The sequence below is a fragment of the Physella acuta genome, unplaced genomic scaffold, assembly GCF_028476545.2.
Source record: "Physella acuta isolate Inbredline_101_S28 unplaced genomic scaffold, ASM2847654v3 ptg000204l, whole genome shotgun sequence".
Lineage (NCBI taxonomy): Eukaryota > Metazoa > Mollusca > Gastropoda > Physidae > Physella > Physella acuta.
The window spans coordinates 340381-361338 of NW_026731723.1; the positions used below are offsets into that span (position 1 = coordinate 340381).

The 20958-nt window shown below is 38.1% G+C and overlaps 2 protein-coding genes and 1 non-coding gene across 5 annotated transcripts in view; all 3 read left to right on the top strand.

Moving 5' to 3' along the window:
• The first annotated feature begins 965 nt into the window (after positions 1-965).
• On the top strand, positions 966-9778 carry LOC131937246 (uncharacterized). Of its 3 annotated transcripts, none has more exons than XM_059294518.1 (11): positions 966-1072; positions 2155-2315; positions 2654-2819; positions 3247-3284; positions 3792-3843; positions 4416-4453; positions 4903-4985; positions 5361-5403; positions 5593-5700; positions 7936-8027; positions 8731-9777. In XM_059294518.1, exons 2-11 carry the CDS (start codon positions 2169-2171, stop codon positions 8933-8935), a joined length of 972 nt encoding a protein of 323 aa, XP_059150501.1. In that variant the 5' UTR covers positions 966-1072; positions 2155-2168; the 3' UTR covers positions 8936-9777. The 3 variants fall into 3 exon arrangements, with proteins under 3 accessions (XP_059150501.1, XP_059150500.1, XP_059150499.1); XM_059294517.1 differs by having other exon boundaries at positions 972-1100; positions 2139-2315; positions 8731-9778; XM_059294516.1 differs by having other exon boundaries at positions 972-1100.
• A 1921-nt stretch (positions 9779-11699) lies between these two features.
• Positions 11700-20958, top strand: part of LOC131937215 (guanylate cyclase soluble subunit beta-1-like) — a 31152-nt gene continuing 21893 nt past the window's right edge. The window contains exons 1-4 of the mRNA XM_059294460.1: positions 11700-11893; positions 12899-12972; positions 16237-16337; positions 18290-18473. Coding sequence (XP_059150443.1) covers positions 11891-11893; positions 12899-12972; positions 16237-16337; positions 18290-18473 — 362 coding nt within the window. The 5' untranslated portion in view covers positions 11700-11890. The remainder of the gene's footprint in view (positions 11894-12898; positions 12973-16236; positions 16338-18289; positions 18474-20958) is intronic.
• Positions 14828-14899, top strand: Trnap-ugg (transfer RNA proline (anticodon UGG)). Its single transcript has one exon. It is a non-coding gene; the product is annotated as a tRNA-Pro (tRNA).

The window sequence follows — 20958 nt, forward strand, 5'->3', positions numbered from 1 at the left end:
GTGATTTTAGGATACTATCAATTGTTCTATTGAGAGATGTGTTATTGTGTTCTAAGGGTAAAGGGATGTAATAGATTGAGTTAATTGTGAGGTCAAGGGAACTCACTCTCTGTATTAGTATTATATTTATATTGTTATCTTGAGTGATGTCCCTTACATGTTGTTATCTATAAATAGTTCTCTCTCGCCATTTCTCTCCCTCTCTTGGCATGATGGCGTCTGTACATAATAAAGACTGTTAACAACCAACGCGGCTTCTCGTCAGTCATTACAATCCACGTCAGAGCTCAGTGTTCCCTCCATACATTTTTCTCCGGGGGGGGGGGAGGTGTGGGAGCGGACACTGAGTGATAAATACAGAACATTGTGGAGGCAGGGGGTGAGAACTCACGCCGGTAAAGGCAAATTAAGAGCCGACGTTGGAAGCAAATGTAGCTAGCTCCATATATATATATATATATATATATATATATATATATATATATATATATATATATATATATATATATAATTATATATATATATCAGAGGCGAAGCGAGGGGCGGGGCGGGGGTGCGGACCGCACCGGGTGAAACCATTTAGGGGGGTGGCACCAAGGCAGAAAATAGCTAAATATATAGAGAAAAACTTGAGGGGGGTGAAAAATCGAAAGTTTGAGGGGGGGGGGGTGCAAATCGAAAATTTGAAAGTTTGTCCCCGGGAAGGGTTTCTACGCCTCTGGGGGTGACACCGTTAAGTGCCGCACCGGGTGACACCCGACCTCGCTACGCCTCTGATATATATATATATATATATATATATATATATTAGTCTTTATATTAATAGCAGCTGTATATACATAGTATATAATGATTCAGTTTTAATACAGCACTGACATATGCACAAGCCATATACACAAACTCAAATAACACTCGGGAATTCCCGTTATCTAATTTTAAATACGTTTTTTCCACTAGGTAAAATTCGGGGAGTTCCATTTCACACTGGACAGGAACAATTTTGATTAAAAAGTGTTAAAGATTTAAGAATTGTTGAAACTCCGTGACACGGCAGTCCTCTACACTATAAAGAGTGAGTCACAGACTCTATGGTCAACTTGGTAAAAAAAACTTAAGTTTTGCAATATTATTTACTAGCCTATAGAATAGATATCTAGATCTAGATCTACTTGTCTTTAGTAACTCTTTAGGTCTTTAGGACGTCTTTAGGTACTAGTCTTTAGGCCTTTACTGCCCGGGCCTTAGGTAGTTCTTTGAAAAATTGAATGAAAGGTTAGCTTAAATTTTCAGATCTTTTTACTAAATTTCACTTTTTTGGCGAACACTAGATTTCCTACCTTCACTATCTTAGTTTTAGATCTAGATCTAGTATAAATCTATCTATGACTATGCTAAGACAGACAAGACAACTAATATTTTATTATTTTATTTTCACCAGTGCCAGTAGGACTACTTTTAAAGTGGTAGACCAAGATATTATTTTTGTATTAAGTAGGCCCCTATACATTACATAATGCAATGGCGTCGCGACATGGGGGCGAGGAGTGTGGACCGCACTGGGTGACACCATGTAGGGGGTGACACCAAGACAAAAAAATTGCAAAATATAATATACAGCCTATAGTTTAATGCTTAATTAATAATTTAATAGTCTAATAAATACAAACTGACAAATCCCGCCAAGGGTGGGGATAAGTGACACCATGACGTAAACTGCTAACTATAGACTATAGAGAAAACAATGTATACATCCAACTGTATTAATAACTTACTCTAGATACACATTGTTATTGTAAACTGTACACACTAAAAAGCTATCACCCATAGGTGACACCAACTGCAAAATTTACCGAGGAAAAAATGTTTCGTTGAATCTTTTTAGTTACTGTAAATTAAATGACCAGGGTGGAAGTGTCACCATATCTAATACTTTACTATGAAAGTGTTGCTTAATAGGCATATATATATATATATATATATATATATATATATATATATATATATACTTTTTATTTGGTGGGGGAGGGGGTGACACCATGAGGTTCAGCACAGGGTGGCACCCAACCTAGCAACGCCACTGCTATAACGTTAATAAACTTAATATTTTCAATAACATAACTCTTTTTTTTTGTCATTAGTTTATATTTTAAACAGACTAAAGTCGGAACATGGCAACAGATCCATCTCAAAAGCTAGAGTACAGTTCACATTTAAGGAGAGCAATAAGTGATACTTTTATTAATTTTATCATTCCAAACAATGTGATCCATATAATTCATCGATACAACTTAAGTGTTCTAACAGAGAGGGATATTGTAAGTAGATAATTGTGACAAAAATATTGTAAGTAGATAATTGTGACAAAAATATTGTAAGTAGATAACTGTGACAAAAATATAGTAGTAAGTAGATAATTGTGACAAAAATATTGTAAGTAGATAATTGTGACAAAAATATTGTAAGTAGATAATTGTAACAAAATTATTGTAAGTAAGTAGATAATTGTGACAAAAATATAGTAAGTAGATAATTGTGACAAAAATATTTATCCTGAATGGTTTTACTTTTAAAAATGACGGTCAAAAATATTGTGTTTAGTATATAAATCTAGGTCTAAATATGGAAGCTGATGTCAAATAAATATTTTAACCAGGAAAATGTCAGGTCTTGTGAACACAACAGAGGACCAAAGGATGCTAATGAGCTTCTCTTAGAGCGTCTGCACAAATATGATGGATGGTTTGAATGTTTGATTAAAGTTTTACGTGATCCTGATGTGAAGCTTCCTCATGTAGCTGAAGCAATGTTGGAGACAAAAAGTAATGTCTACACTCTTATACTCACTACTTTATAGGTCATATGTATAGTAGTCCCACAATCATTTTACTAAATAAAATAAAGGCAAACACATATAAATATATATTATATCCTCATTTAATAAATAAAAGATTGGGTGAACTGGGACAAAACTGTTGGTTTTAGACTGGGGTTAAAGGTCAGAACTACAGCCAGCATCCCTGAGCCACACAAAGCTTACATAATCAACTCATATCAAGACTTTAAAAAATAATTGTTTAACAGACTAATGTGTATATATATATATATTATATATATATATATATATATATATATATATATATATATATATATATATATATATATATATATATATATATATATATATATATATATATATATAGGCCTATATTGCATTAGTTTTGGAGAAAAAAACGATTTTTTTTTCAGAAAATTTGGATCAAACTCTTGCTAAGAAAGGAATAGAAGTTAGTTGAAATTTGTTTTAATAACATCTGTAGACTATTTTATTCACTCCAAAGATTTGTAAAGAAAAATCCACTTTTATCTCATCATAATAAAGTCTAGGATAAAATGAAAGTTGTGGCTACAGTTGTTATCTAAGTATAAAATAATACTTCAGGCTTAACAGGAAAGTACAGTTTTTCATTACTTTAGAATTATAATGGCCAGGTAAGCTTAGAAAAGTAAGATTTCCTTTTGGTATCAGGGGACAGACAACTCATAGCTCATTGGCAAAATTGACAATACAATACTACCATCTATTAAAATAGAGTGATTGAAGAAATACTATCATATTGCATTTGTACATGGATATTTTAAAGTGTTTCAAGTTTTTTAAAATAAATATTAAAAAGAGTAGAAAATAATTTATAGTTGTATATTTACTGTTTTACAATGGTAATTTTTAAATATTGTTTCATATGTAATTACTGTATGTATGTAATATTAACAACACTTACAAAATCTTTCAGAATTTAAAAATAAAAGGTTCTTCAAAACCAACCAATGACTTCTCCCTTTCATGTAAGTAGTCATGTTTTTTTGGAGATAGTCACTTAGCATTTGAAAGTTTTAATTTGTCATTTATATTATTAATAGGAAACTAAGTGGATAAGCTTCTTCATCTAGATTAACACATTATTATGTCTTCTTCTTCTTCGTCAAATGTAATTGTTTCCTAATCAGGGGCAGGACATTATTTACCCGGGGGGGGGGGGGGGGGGGGGGATGACATTAAGGCAAAAAATTGCAAATTATCTAGAATAAAAATGCTTTTTTTTAGTTTAATTCCCTATATATATATATATATATATATATATATATATATATATATATATATATATATATATATATATATATATATATATATATATATATATATACATACATTTTTTTTTTTAATTTTTTAATTTTTTAATTTAATTAATTTATTTATCATATAATTATTTTCTTTATGGATGGGATGACACCATGATGTACAGCAGCAGGTAACACTTGACCTAGCAATGCCACTATTCCTAATAACTAATACCCTTGTTATATTTTAAAATGACCAATGCTTTGAGATAAAAAAAAATCTATTCACAAATCACCAGCTACCAGCCAAGATAGCACCGGGCTCAAGCAGTCTGAGGTAGGCTACTGTTGGCTGGCCCCAACATTTTCATTGCCTTAATATATCATTTAGTCATTTTAGGTTTAGGTGAACTTTGGATGGAGACAAAAGTTTATGACAAAAAATGCACTTCTAATGTTATAAATATCTGATCTATAGAGCAAAGAGGGAGTTTTAAATTCAACAGTTTTATATTAAAATACATTGCTCAAGTGATAAATAATAATTGCTTATAAATATAAGTTTTAAATTAACACTTATGTTTAGGAAGTTTAACAAACAAATATTCTATGAAAAGTTGAGAAAATTATCATCAGCTATTGAAAAAAATTCTCTTTATTTTCCAAGTTTCCTTAACACGTCCTATTGAATGTCACAGCATTTTATAAAATCTACAAACTGGTACTTTATGTAATATTACACACTGCACATTTGCTTCTGTGAAATTCATGAACAAAACTTGACAGGCTGACCCAGTGGAGGCAACTTATCCCGATGGTCATACTCCTAAGACTTCGTATAATCCTATGACGGCTGATAATATGCCACGGTAATTATCTAACTATTAATTAAAATTATTTTTTAACAAAAAGAAACAAAGAAAACTGTTTCACTTAGTTGTATGATATTCAATGTAATACATATAGGATGCCATGATTTAATTTTCAAACACCAAGTTAATTGATGGTACAAAAGTTCACTTGTGAAGAAACAAATAAATTAGTGTCTTAGAATGTAGTCGATTTCCTTTGTTTAAATAAAAGCTCAACAAAAGCCAAATCTTGACAAAAGTCCAATATTTTCTAGTGAGAGGTCCAATATTTTCAAGAAAAATATACTCTTATATTTGTTCCTAGTGATCGATATAAATTTATTTTATGACTGTCGTAAAATGATGTAATATAATTTATTTTTTCTTGTGCAGTGCACAAGCAGCTTCACAATCCCCAAAAGATGGTCCAACACAGGTGATTATTTTTAGATCCATCAACATTCTGCTACAACTTGATGAAATAAGCTTCTGTAGACAAATTTAGGCAGTAGGCCTTTAGTACCATAGTTTTATTTTAAATACAATTTTTTTAAAAATATTGACCCTTAACAGTTAATGTTTTGTTTCATTATAATAAATTAAGTCATTTTTTTAATAACTGTAGAAAAGACACAATGTCACATCCAATAAACCAGACAGAGACTTCACTGAGCAGGAGGTTCAAGTTTTAGCTGGCTTTAAAGGCTGGGATCCCGATATAACGGAAACACAAGTACGTCTTCTTTTACACCTGTGATAATTCATTTCTTGATTTCTAGTTGGCAGCTGTCAAGTGTGGAATCTATTTCATCGTCTAAACCCCACTGAATCATTATTTTTGTCAAACTTTCGTTAAACCTTTTCAGTAATTAATAAAACAGGGACAGCATGGTCAGGTGGTTGAGCACTCAACTACTAGCTCAAAGATCATGAGTTCAGATCTTGGTCCAGACAGAGCACTCAACTACTAGCTCAAAGATCATGAGTTCAGATCTCAGTCCAGACAGAGCACTCAACTACTAGCTCAAAGATCATGAGTTCAGATCTCAGTCCAGACAGAGCACTCAACTACTAGCTCAAAGATCATGAGTTCAGATCTTGGTCCAGACAGAGCACTCAACTACTAGCTCAAAGATCATAAGTTCAGATCTTGGTCCAGACAGAGCACTCAACTACTAGCTCAAAGATCATGAGTTCAGATCTCAGTCCAGACAGAGCACTCAACTACTAGCTCAAAGATCATGAGTTCAGATCTTGGTCCAGACAGAGCACTCAACTACTAGCTCAAAGATCATGAGTTCAGATCTCAGTCCAGACAGAGCACTCAACTACTAGCTCAAAGATCATGAGTTCAGATCTCAGTCCAGACAGAGCACTCAACTACTAGCTCAAAGATCATGAGTTCAGATCTTGGTCCAGACAGAGCACTCAACTACTAGCTCAAAGATCATGAGTTCAGATCTTGGTCCAGACAGAGCACTCAACTACTAGCTCAAAGATCATGAGTTCAGATCTCAACTTGAGACAGCAGGAGCTCCATTAGTCCACCCAACTCTGATGGGTACCTGACTCACGTTAGGGAAAGTGAAGGGGACTGGACATAGTGCTGACCACATTATCCCTTCATATGTGAGGTGAAGAAATCCATCTTCATCTGCCCTAGGGATCACTAGTGATATTTTTAACCTGTGTTTTGATAAAATCTTTCAACATGTATGCTAAACTTTAATAAACATTTGCAACACTTATGCTAAACTTTATTTTAAAAATGAAAAACATGATAGTTTTGTATCTATTGATTTTAAAACATGACAACACACTTGTAGTGACCTTCACCCCAATGTAATAGAATTAATTATATTGATGTAGCCTGCCTATCTGGTCAGGAAAGTGTTACCTGTGATTTAAATATAGGCCTACAACCTTAGTGTACCTTGACCACACCTGTGTTACCTGTGGTTTAAATATAGGCCTACAACCTTAGTGTACCTTGACCACACCTGTGGTTTAAATATAGGCCTACAACCTTAGTGTACCTTGACCACACCTGTGGTTTAAATATAGGCCTACAACCTTAGTGTACCTTGACCACACCTGTGGTTTAAATATAGGCCTACAACCTTAGTGTACCTTGACCACACCTGTGTTACCTGTGATTTAAATATAGGCCTACAACCTTAGTGTACCTTGACCACACCTGTGGTTTAAATATAGGCCTACAACCTTAGTGTACCTTGACCACACCTGTGTTACCTGTGATTTAAATATAGGCCTACAACCTTAGTGTACCTTGACCACACCTGTGGTTTAAATATAGGCCTACAACCTTAGTGTACCTTGACCACACCTGTGTTACCTGTGGTTTAAATATAGGCCTACAACCTTAGTGTACCTAGACCACACCTGTGGTTTAAATATAGGCCTACAACCTTACTTGACCACACCTGTGTTACCTGTGGTTTAAATATAGGCCTACAACCTTAGTGTACCTTGACCACACCTGTGGTTTAAATATAGGCCTACAACCTTAGTGTACCTTGACCACACCTGTGTTACCTGTGATTTAAATATAGGCCTACAACCTTAGTGTACCTTGACCACACCTGTGGTTTAAATATAGGCCTACAACCTTAGTGTACCTTGACCACACCTGTGTTACCTGTGGTTTAAATATAGGCCTACAACCTTAGTGTACCTAGACCACACCTGTGGTTTAAATATAGGCCTACAACCTTACTTGACCACACCTGTGTTACCTGTGGTTTAAATATAGGCCTACAACCTTAGTGTACCTTGACCACACCTGTGGTTTAAATATAGGCCTACAACCCTAGTGTACCTTGACCACACCTGTGGTTTAAATATAGGCCTACAACCTTAGTGTACCTTGACCACACCTGTGGTTTAAATATAGGCCCACAACCTTAGTGTACCTTGACCACACCTGCATCGTCTGGTTTGTTTTCAGGTGGTCCAGAAGTTGACCCCATGTTTGATGTATGACGGACATTTTATCCTGTGGTACTGGAAGACCAAGAAACGTCCAGCTATTTCTGTTATGTCAGTAGCTATTTTATCATACACTCTAGGCCTACTCTTATGTTAGTAGCTATTTTATCATACACTCTAGGCCTACTCTTATGTTAGTAGCTCTTTTATAAAACACAGTCGGCCTATTCTAATGTTAGTAGCTATATTATCATACACTCTAGGCCTACTCTTATGTAAGTAGCTATTTTATTATTCACTACTGTTATATTATTGTTTTTTATAAAGATAAATATAATTTTATAATAATTCTATTGATTATTTAAAATTAAAAATAGGCATAATAAAGCCATTAAGATGTGTTGATATGTTAATGTGTTGATATGTTCATGTGTTGATGTGCTGATATTTTGATGTGTTGATATGTTGATATGTTAATGTGTTGATATGTTCATGTGTTGATATGTTCATGTGTTGATATGTTGATGTGCTGATATGCTGATATGTTGATATGTTCATGTGCTGGTGTGTTGATGTGCTGATATGTTCATGTGCTGATATGTTCATGTGCTGATATGTTGATGTGTTGATATGTTCATGTGTTCATGTGCTGATGTGTTGGTATGTTGATGTGTTTATGTGCTGATGTGCTGTTGTGTTCATGTGTTGATGTGTTGGTGTGTTGATATGTTAATGTGTTGATATGTTGATGTGTTAATATGTTAATGTGTTGATATATTGATGTGCTGATATGTTGATGTACTGATTATTCCAGAGATAAGAAGCAGATCAAGACTCTGTTGGTGCACAAGAAGCCTGACCCCCAGGACCAATCCAAGGTCTCGTACTACATCAATAAAAATGGCACCTACAAGACCAACTTGAAGGAAATCCTGGATCACCACTTTAATGAGGGTGTAGAAGACATGGGTGGGGATTCTAATGGTGGGAAAATTACATTCATTCAACCAGCAAACTGATTAATTTAAATTTAAAGATTTATTTATGTGGATAATGGTTTCACTTATCCGTGTAAATAATTAATACATTTACTTAGAAATAACCTACTTTAAAACAAAAGGTATATTAATTTTCTATTGAAATTTTTTTGTTTTTATACTATCTGGTAACTCATTTGTTTAAAATGTAAAATTGAGTTTTCAACCAACTTGTTGTTTAGTTGAGCTACAGTTGTATGGTGGCCAGAAGTGTTAGATGTTGTTTGCTTACAGATGGGAGGTTGGGATGGTTTGGTTCAAAACTTGTCCTGGTGTGTGTCTGTGTGGGATTGTTGAGTCAAGTAGAAATGTCAGCACAACTTGACGTGAAATCAGCTGCCAAACTTTACAGGCATATCAGTAGTCTAGGGTATCTCTAATCACCGGTGAAACAAATTTGTATTTATTACATTTTTAAAAATCTTAAATACCATAGATAATGTAATTGACAAACAGGTCATCACAAATTACCAACTGGTCATTCACAGTTTGACCAACAGATCACCTGAGTTTCTAAACATATTTCACCTGTATGATTCAGGCAGCTTCTAAAATTGATTATGTGAACAAACATAATGGTTTTCTGATTTTATTAGTTTTATAATGAGATAGGCCTATATATGTCATAGTGAAATATTTTTTTAATTTAAATGTAACAATAGAATAATTGTTAACTTTTCAAACACATTTTTAAAACCTATTTTGATGCATACATAATCATATATGATTGTATGTATTGAATATAATTTTTTTTAAAAATCAAATAAGATAACATTTTTGAATGTAAATTATCTCAGAGTAAAATAAACATCCATTAAATCTGATCTGATGTTGATGTGTTTCTATTCTCATGTTGCTGACACACTGCTCATATGTGTATAACTATACAAACAATTATTTTTTACGATTTTTTTTATTTGTGTACAGCAACTATCCAAACAATTATTTTTTAAGTTTAAAAAAAAAATTGAATCACATTATTAATTACACTAAGATTGAGAACATTTCCAAGAGGACTATTCATGTAGAAGTTGCTAAAAATTTCGACGGTTCTCTCCCTTTGCGTAAGGACCGTGAATGCTTTTAAAATGTATTTTCATTTCTTGTTTCCAATTTAAATGTGAATTAGAATCTATATTACTAGGATCATCTTTTAAAAAATTGAGAAAATATGTGATTTATGTTTTTGTTTTTTTGGTAAGCATGTTTTTAGCTAGAATTTTCTTGATAATTAATTGGTATAAGTATAATACTTGATACAAGATGGAAAGTGTAGATAACATTATTTATAGTATTTAAATTATTTTAAGACTAGATAGATAGATAGACAGACAGACGGACCAACAGACAGACAGACAGATAGATAGATAGAATTGTACCCAAGTTCTGACTACGCCATTGCAGCCTTTTGTTTACTTCTAGCTTCTTCAATGAAAATATGTTTAAGCCTACAGTCCCTAAGTAGACCGCCAACCCTAGAAAAATACTCACATACTAACTGACTAATTTCACAGAATAAAACTGTTCACTCGCAACATTAAGTTTTAGTTTAGCTGCTTTGTAAAACACCTTTCAGATTTCTGTAATCTTGTTTCGGTGGTCCATATATCATTAGTGGTCTCCAGTTCCCCCCCCCCCCCCCCCCCGAAAACGTCTACAGATTCCCCCTCCCCCCAAAACGAAATAAAATTTATATAGAAAATACATTTTTTCCATTCCCCCTCCTCCCCCCCCCCCCCGAAAATTTCAAGTGTCCCCCCCCCCTGGAGAAAAAAAGTCCGTAAGAAACACTGGTGGCCTCTCCCTCCCTCCCCTACTTTACCAGCATGGGCAGGTACCCACCTCATGCCTCGTGCCAGCGGACTTAACGAAAACAGCCTAGGCCAACTTATCCAGGTACGTCTATTTGGAGAGTAAAAATTCTTTTTGAGAACCATTTGAATTTTGTTATTTTATTTTAGAGCTGTAGTTAAAATCTACACGTGTGAATGTGTGTTATCAACGATCTGGTGTGTTTCCATATCCTGCTTGTCTCGCGATGCTGACCGAGATTGCCTCCCTTGTCTGATACAGACACGGCTTCGATACCCGCCCACTATCGCTCACGCACCGGTTTCACGCACCACGCGCTCCGCCATGACATCAACAGTTCACCCGAACGCCTCCCTACGGCTCATGTTTTGTTGCTAGAATTAAAACCCCAGTCTCAAACTCACATTTGATAATTTTTCTATCGACAACATGTGTCCTACACTTTTTTATTTAAAAGGTTTTAAAATAATCGCTGACTAAAAGCTAATAGTTATCCATTCATACTTTTTGTTTACAAATCTATGCTAATTAAGTAGAGATTTTATCGAGATAAGGAAGTTTCTCGGAGACTCAGCAGTTGCCCTAGAGGCACTAAGTTAACCAAAAATATTATGCTCCGAGCCAATTGGACTAGATTTATGGAAATGGAAGGAATAAGAAAAAAATTCAGCCGAGATATCCACCCATTTTTGTTGGCTTTAGTCTGAAGACAAATAAATCAAGGAGATTTCAAGGGGGATAAGCTCTAGATCTACATTTTTAGAGCGATTTCATAATATAGAGGTCATTTAGTGCTATTGAAATGTTTCATTATTAAAACATCATGTACAAAAAGTGATGTTTGGTCCACGGTGATGTTGAAACATGTTTAAAGTGATGTTTTGTCTACGGTGAGCTGAAGCCAATACCTTCAATAAGTCACATTGACATGTTATTTGAAGATATTGTGAAAACTGTGATATTCAAATATTCGGCTTCCACACGTTCACACAACCAAATGTGTCTCGCGTGATGAGCAGTACTCAGATAAATGTGATTATAACAAGCATGTGAAATGTGATCCTATATTTAGCCAAGAAGTAAACTACTAGTGCATGGAACAATTTACTACTGATAACTTTAGACATGGTAAGTTGTTTTATTTTATTTTTACTAGTCCCTGGTAAAGATGTGTTTCACTAAAGGTGATCTATAACACAGTGTATGAGACATAGTATTTTACATGGGACGTGTTAATTTACATTGGACGTGTTATTTTACATCGGGTGTGTTATTTTACATTGGACGTGTTATTTTACATTGGGCGTGTTATTTTACATTGGGCGTGTTATTTTACATGGGTCGTGTTATTTTACCAAAATATTTGACAACATATGGTTTTGTAAAAACAGATCTACTACAGCACTGATAGCTCCACAATAACCAGCTCACGGTACATCAGCAGTACTGTGAAAGATCGGCAAACTTTCAAACCACGTCCATGATTTGTTGCTCATCTGTTTATAATCTAATAGGGGTGCCCATAAAACTCATTTAAAATTGTTTTTTTTACTGATTAAAATAAGGCATACAAAAGAATGACTTAGCTATAAAAATGGAGTTTATTCAAAATTAATTATAAATTATATAAATGCAAAAAAAAAAAAACCTGTAGAAAAAACAAACACGGGAAACTATAACACATATCAAGCTTTCGTTTTTCATATTCTTTTGACCGCCTTACCTGATATGAAGTTACACTTTTCACAATTTTCGGCAGGCACAAACGAGATAAAGACGTTTTTTTAAACCTCGATAACTTAGTCCAGAACTGAGTTTCAGCACATTTCTGTTTTTGAATTTTCGTTTTTGCGGAGAATCTTTTATCTTTAGTTGCGCCACTGAATTCTACTTGGGCGGTGTTATCCCACCAGATGGGCGGTGTTATCCCACCAGATGGGCGGTGTTATCCCACCAGATGGGTGGTGTTATCCCACCAGATGGGCGGTGTTATCCCACCAGATGGGCGGTGTTATCCCACAAGGTGGGCGGTGTTATCCCACCAGATGGGCGTAGTGGGGTAGGGGTGTGTGAATGCTCACAATGAACATGTAGGCCTACAATAAAAAACCAATCTGGCAACTCTGTCCACAGTATGGCGTCATCCACTATGTTGTCAAGGACATGATCGTCTCACAGTTTGGCCAGGAAGCTTTGGACCAAATCCTGTAAGTTGTTTTATTTATTGGACCAAATCCTGTAATTTGTTTTATTTATTGGACCAAATCCTGTAAATTTTATTTATTGGACCAAACCCTGTAAGTTTTTTTTATTGGACCAAATCCTGTAAGTTGTTTTATTTATTGGACTAAAACCTGTAAATTTTATTTAATGGGCCAAATGTTGGACCTTATTCTGCCAGTAGTTGACCAAAGTTTGTAAATTCGTTTCACATTAGACCAAATTCTGTCAGCTATTGAAAAGTTGAGCCAAATTCTGTCAATTCTGTTTCAAGCGTTAAGCAACTCTACAATTCTTAAATGTACCTGTTATGGGTGGATGGGGGGGGGGGGGGGGGGGGGGGCGGTTCACAGTTATTTGATCTTCCACCCGTACCAGCCCCCCACCCCTCCCCTAAAATGAAGCTCACCACACCCAACATAAATCTTTTGCCACCCCCATCCCCCATCTCAATTACGACAGTTGTAGCCCACACCTACATGACCGACTGTCGGTGCAAAAAGACCAATCTCAGGTCAGCTAAAGTAGGCTAATGTTATCAGGGACACCTGTACTCGTTCGTCTGACCCTAACACCCACCCCACCCTCACATACACACACTATAAAACACTGAACAACTGACCCTATCTTAGATCCCCCACCCCACCACCCCACCCTCACATACACACACTATAAAACACTGAACAACTGACCCTAACTTAGATACCCCACCCCACCACCCCACCCTCACATACACACGCTTTAAAACATACACTATTACATCTATAAATAGAAACAGTTCTTCTAACGGAAATCTCGCGTGATGTAATTATCAGCTTCTTGACTTTATTATCTGCTTATCAAAGACCGGGGTAGCGAATTTCTCAACACGAGACCCTTACATCACAGACATTGATTTTATACTGCTACAGCTGTGCTTGGAATCAAGAGCCTTCATACACAAAGGGCAATCGGCCATAAACAATACCGATATTATTTTCATTCAAGAAATTCTACACTGTCGTCACAACCTACGAGAGATGAAACAAGACAGCTGATTGGTTCAACCTACATGGTGCCGTGTACCCGGATGTATCCGCTGGCCAAGTCTAGGGAGAAATGAACTGGATATCAATTATTACTGACATGAGAAGATGGCAGAAACAGTTTCTTTCAGGCATCTCTTGAGGGGAAAGGGGACTGCCACTCTGGAGGCACGTCTATCGTCCTCGCCCCCCCCCCCCTCCGAACGAAATATAATTTATTCAGAAAATAGACTTATCCCTGGAGAAAAATGTCGGAAAGAAACACTGGTAAAAAAACATTGAACAATGGACTGATGCGGCCATAGTGACCCAGTTAACTGTCACGTGATTTGCCATCTTGTACGTATGGAAGAGATGTATGAAAGAAACTCTGGTGTTGCTAGACCTATGGTGACGTGGGGCTAAAGGCTTACACAATTGTTTACATAACAGCTCACAAAACTGTTTACATAACTGCTTACATACCTGCTTACAGAGCTGCCAACAAACTTGCTTACAGTTTGTAGTCTACAAGGAACTCAATAAATTCAGCAAAAATGGAATCCACAAAATTAAAACAATCGGCCCACCACAATTTTTTAGTAGCTATTGTTCCATTCACATCCCCCCTCCCTCAGTGTACAGCCCACAACAATCTCCTACTCATCCCCCCCCCCCCCCCCCCTTCTCCTACGGTCACGAGTCGCGACCTAGATCTATATGGCGCTTTGAACCAATCGTTTCTTTCTGTGCCAAATTAGTAAATTACGGTCAAATTCTATAAATAGATCCGTCCAAAGACTAAGACAAGTGCATACATGTCTATGTTGATGCAGCAGGCTCGTTGGTCTAGGGGTATGATTCTCGCTTTGGGTGCGAGAGGTCCCGGGTTCAAATCCCGGACGAGCCCTAATTGTTTTCCAAAAATATTTTTGTAACCGAAGTGCCGCATAATTAAATTCAGCGTGACATTCGGAAACCAAGAAAATTAGTTGGCAAGTCATGTCAGAATCTTATCGCTTGTTTTTGTTAACGGATGAAGAAAAAAAAAAAAACTCGTCTCAGTTTACAGCAGATTTACACAGATATGACAGGGGTCAGGATACTCATATGAGGGCGGGGGGGGGGGGGGGGGTCAAGGTAATCATATGACAGGGGTCGGCAGCAAACAGTGACGTAGCGAGGTCGGGTGTCGCCCGGTGCGGCACTTAATGGTGCCACCCCCCAGAGGCGTAGCGACCCTTCCCGGGGACAAACTTTCAAATTTTCGATTTGCACCCCCCTCAAACTTTCGATTTGCACCCCCCCCCCCCCTCAAGCTTTCGATTTGCACCCCCCTCCTCAAGTTTTTCTCTATATATTTTGCTATTTTTTGCCTTGGTGTCACCTCCCTAAATGGTGTCACCCGGTGCGGTTCTCACCCCCCGCCCCCCTCCCCCCCCCCCCTCGCTACGCCTCTGGCAGCAAATCATTAGAAACTGAAAGTGATGTGTTTTTAAATCATCAATTTCGCAAAACTTGTGGCTACTGTCCTCTCACACACACACATGTGGCTACTGTCCTCTCACACACATCTGCTATTGTCCACACACCTTGCCACCAGGTGAGTGAATGACGTCACTAACAAAACAGTTATCACCCCTTGAGAAAACCGATCGATCCTCACTAAGACAAAATGGCGTTTGATTGAGAAAATCAAACGTACTGCCCATTGTTCTCGACCATTCGACTGGGAATATTGTGTGTGTGTGGGGGGGGGGGGGGTCGAGCTGCCGCGGGTGGTCTTGGTCATTTGAAAACGTCCCCCCACATGTCCCACATTCCAGGCATCACTTCTACCGCCCTCCCCCCCCCCCCTCCCGCGAACGAGATGGAATTTATATAGTAAACATATACTTTTACTAGTGTCCGTAGACCGCCCCCCCCCCCCCCCCCCCCGAAAATATCAACTGCACCCCCGAAGAAAAAAGTCTGTAAGAAACACCGGCCATCACGTACACAAATCTACTGAGATTAATCCGCCATCATGTACACACACCTATTGTCACCAATCCGCCATCATGTACACAAATTAATCCGCCATCATGTACACCATTTGGGATCTGACCCTCCCTTCATATCTCAGATTTACATTCAGCGCTAAGTATATGTCATTCATTACTTGAAATTTCTTTAGGCGTGAAATAATTATTTTGATGTTTAAAATGTTAACAGAAAACTCACGTGATCAAATTTTGTATTTTACAGCACGTGCGCTGGCCTTGACGAAAGCCGACATTTTAAAATGTTCTACCCATACGACGACAAGATCCTTGAGGCTCTGCTAGGGGCCACAAGTAAATGTTTAGGTGAGTTTCTTACAACTGGAACCTCGAGGTTCTGTTAGGGGCCACAAGTAAATGTTTAGGTGAGTTTCTTACAACTGGAACCTCGAGGCTCTGTTACGGACCACAAGTAAATGTTTAGGTGAGTTTCTTACAACTGGAACCTCGAGGTTCTTTTAGGCGAGTTTCTTATGACGGCTGGATCATCACGGCTCTGTTAGGCTGCTTATTTGCCGAGGCAGTGGCGTCACAAGGTCGGGTGTCACTCCACCACTCCCAAATAAGTTTTGCATTTTCGGTTTGGTGTCACTCCTTCCACCTACTACTTTATAATAAAACATTGTTTTGAAAATAAATTTTACGATTTGGTGCCGCCCCCTAAATCGTCTCACCCCCGCGCCCCACCTTGTAAGGCAGGTATTGCCAAAAACCTTTATGTCGTCAAATCAGAAACTAATACAATTTTAATACAGTATGAAACTGTGTAGTGCTACTAGTGCACCGTCTCCAATAATACCGGGTACCCGTTTCAGCTGAGTGAACTCAACTATCAGTCATACAATATTAATACTTTCTTTATTATCGTCAAACATGACAGCAGACAAAAAAGAGATGGCTAGAAAAAATATTCCTGTTCTAAAATTAGGTTTCGCTAGCCCTTGACGAGTATGGCTTCATAAGGCATGCGCCCAACGTACTCTGGCGGCTCTGGGCTAGAGTGCAGGTCTTTTATGCCAGACAAAATCTGATGAATGCGGAAATCGATGACCGAAAAGTGTGCGCTCATTAGCCACTGATAAAATAAAATTACAAAAAATGAACAAATTGTTTGCCACTGATAAAATAAAATTACAAAACATTAACAAACTGTTAGCCACTGATAAATAAAATTACAAAACATGAACAAAGTGTTAGCCACTGATAAAATACAATTACAAAACATGAACAAATTGTTAGCCACTGATAAAATACAATTACAAAACATGAACAAAGTGTTAGCCACGGATAAAATTACAATACATGAACAAACTAAACCAACATTTTGTGAGATCGCTAAAAACAGTCCAACGCGATAAAAAAAAAATTCATCATTGTTAAAACCAACTCACATGTACGTCCCATAACCCACCAGCTTCTGTGATAAAAACGACAGAGCAGTGTAGAATTTGCCAAAGGTATGTTAAATAAATCGGGAGTGATCTCCCCTAAACTTTCTCGAATATTCTTATATAAAATAACAGGGGATGGGAACTCGGTCTATAGACATGATTTTTAATCTATTTTAAATACTTAAACTTTTTAAAATAGAATAAAATCTCGTGGAAAAAGAATTGCACACCAAGTGAACGCCAAATAAAATGTGCATAATAGTAAGCAATATTATTAGTACTTTATAAATTTACAGGTGTTTTTTGAGAAATCGGAAATAGCGTAAATTACTACTTCCGGTCGACGGAAATTACTCAAAATTTGACAGAATGTAGAGAATTAGATCTTTTACTTACACGTGAAATTTTATTTATCTATCTGAAATAGTACTCAAGTTATAGGCTTTTGAAAAATTCAAAGTAGAAAAAGTACCACTTCCAGTTATCGGAAATCGCACAAAAGTTAATACGGATCTACGATTTTGATAAAATACTTATATATGAAATTTGATCAACCTAGCTGTAACGGTACTCAAGTTATCCTGTTTACACACACAGGCACACGGACATAATTGGATAATCCAGTTTTTACAACTCCATTACGCATAAAACGCCAGAATTTTGATAAATATGGATTTATAATATTTGCCCGATTAAAATAAGTCCTCTATGTCCCGGATGTGATGAAGAACTGAGGAGTTAAACGGTAAAAATGTCAAAATTTCATGTGATTTGTGTGCACGATTACAACACTTTCTCTATACTCTGTATACAAGAAAGTAAGAATTATTTTAGTTAAACCGTAAGCTGCCTCTCTGTGTGTTTCAGGTTTGTCTGTGGAGATGGTTCTAGAAGTGTTCGGGGATTACTTCATCACGTTCAGCTTACGTCACGGATATGACGACATGCTGAGAACCCTGGGTGGGGACATGAGGAGCTTCATACAAAACCTGGACTCGCTGCACTCACTGTTGGCCCTCAGCTACGACAAGATGGTGGCCCCGTCATTCAGGTTGGTGGCCCTGTGCTTAGGGTGGGTGGCCCCGTCCTTCAGGTGGGCGGCCCCGTCCTTCAGGTGGGTGGCCCCGTCCTTCAGGTGGGTGGGTGGCCCCGTCCTTCAGGTGGGTGGGTGGCCCCGTCCTTCAGGTGGGTGGGTGGCCCCGTCCTTCAGGTGGGTGGGTGGCCCCGTCCTTCGGGTGGATGGCCCCGTCCTACGGGTGGGTGGCTCCGACCTTCGGGTGGGTGGCCCCGTCCTTCAGGTGGGTGGCCCCGTCCATCAGGTGGGTGGCCCCGTCCTTCAGGTGTGTGGCCCCGACTTTTAGGTGGGCGGTCGTGCTCTCTGGGTTTTGCTGCGTTAAGGTTTCTCATGTCAATGTTTTCTAAGGGTGTCCAGTCCTAACCCCGCTGGACGGTGTGCTGGCAAACTCACCTGACCATGTTTAGTGAATGACTCAAAATTCCCATCGTATGCATAGTCTATCACACTGTTCAAAACAAAAATAGACGAATTAGCGCTCACGGTTTAACCCCGGGCGACAAACTGCACCCTGCAGAGACGCCGGAGGACGCACCTGATTCGACTATAGCAACCCATTGTGTCCATAGCCTATCGCGCTGTTTAAAATGAACGTCAGCACCATAATGCTCACGGGTAAGCCCGGGGCGCCAAATTGCCCCTTGCCGGGACGCCGGAGAACGCGCCTGATTAGATCAAGTCAACGGTTATTGTTGCTCATCGTGTCTTTAGTGTAAAGCCTTTTTAAATTTAAAAAAAAAAACGTAGGTGCCATAGTGCTCACAGGGGAGCCCGGGGGGCAGAGAGACACACACACATTGCTTTTTATATATAAAGATTGATATTTTAATTAATGAAAACTTTAAACAGGTAGATTGTGAGTGATGCCTTGCAAATACTCTAATTTGGTGCGCAGATTTAAACTTTGAAGAACAGTTGAAATTTAAGGGCTGCTATCAATATTTTATTGTTTGTGTATGAGAAAACGTCATCTCTTTCTCTCTATCACGCTCTCTGTGTGTGTGTGAGTGTATACATGAGGTATATGTGCGTTCCTATGTGTGTGGGGAGGGGGATCAGGTGGATGCAGCTTCTCTAACCGGTCGCATATTGCATACACTTTCCTATATAATTTCACGACAGAACCGTTTACGCGAAATCGATCTTTAATAAAAACAACATTCTTACCCAGTCGATTTTGCTGTATTGCAGTTCTGGAGGGGTGGGGTGGGGAGGCATACTGCCGGGGTAGTTAAACCGGTTAGCTAGATCCAGACCAGTGTAGTTAAACCTGTGTAGTTAAACCTGTGTAGTTAAACCGGTGTAGTTAAACCAGTGTAGTTGAACTGGTGTAGTTAAACCTGTGTAGTTAAACTGGTTAGTTAGAACCAGACCGGTGTAGTCAAACCGGTTAGCTAGAACCAGACATGTGTAGTTAAACCGGTTAGCTAGAACCAGACAGGTGTAGTTAAACTGGTTAGCTAGAACCAGACAGGTGTAGTTAAACTGGTTAGCTAGAACCAGACTGGTGTAGTTAAACCGGTTAGCTAGAACCAGACCGGTGTGGTTAAACCGGTTAGCTAGAACCAGACCAGTGTAGTTAAACCGGTTAGATAGAACCATACTGGTGTAGTTAAACTGGTTAGCTAGAACCAGATTTGTGTAGTTAAACCGGTTAGTTAGAACCAGACCGGTGTGGTTAAACCGGTGTAGTTAAACCGGTTAGCTAGAAGCAGACCGGTGTAGTTAAACCAGTTAGCTAGAACCAGACCAGTGTAGTTAAACCGGTTAGATAGAACCATACTGGTGTAGTTAAACTGGTTAGCTAGAACCAGACTTGTGTAGTTAAACCGGTTAGTTAGAACCAGACTGGTGTGGTTAAACCGGTGTAGTTAAACCGGTTAGCTAGAAACAGACAGGTGTAGTTAAACCGGTTAGCTAGAACCAGACCGGTGTAGTTAAACCGGTTAGCTAGAACCAGACCGGTGTAGTTAAACCGGTTAGATAGAACCAGACCGGTGTAGTTAAACCGGTTAGCTAGAAGCAGACCGGTGTAGTTAAACCGGTTAGCTAGAACCAGACAGGTGTAGTTAAACCGGTTAGCTAGAACCAGACCGGTGTAGTTAAACCGGTTAGCTAGAACCAGACCGGTGTAGTTAAACCGGTTAGCTAGAACCAGACCGGTGTAGTTAAACTGGTTAGCTAGAACCAGACCGGTGTAGTTAAACCGGTTAGCTAGAACCAGACTGGTGTAGTTAAACCGGTTAGCTAGAACCAGACCTGTGTAGTTAAACTGGTTAGATAGAACCAGACCAGTGTAGTCAAACCGGTTAAATAGAACCAGACTGGTGTAGTTAAACCGGTTAGCTAGAACCAGACCGGTGTAGTTAAACTGGTTAGTTAGAACCAGACCGGTGTGGTTAAACCGGTGTAGTTAAACCGGTTAGCTAGAACCAGACTGGTGTAGTTAAACCGGTTAGCT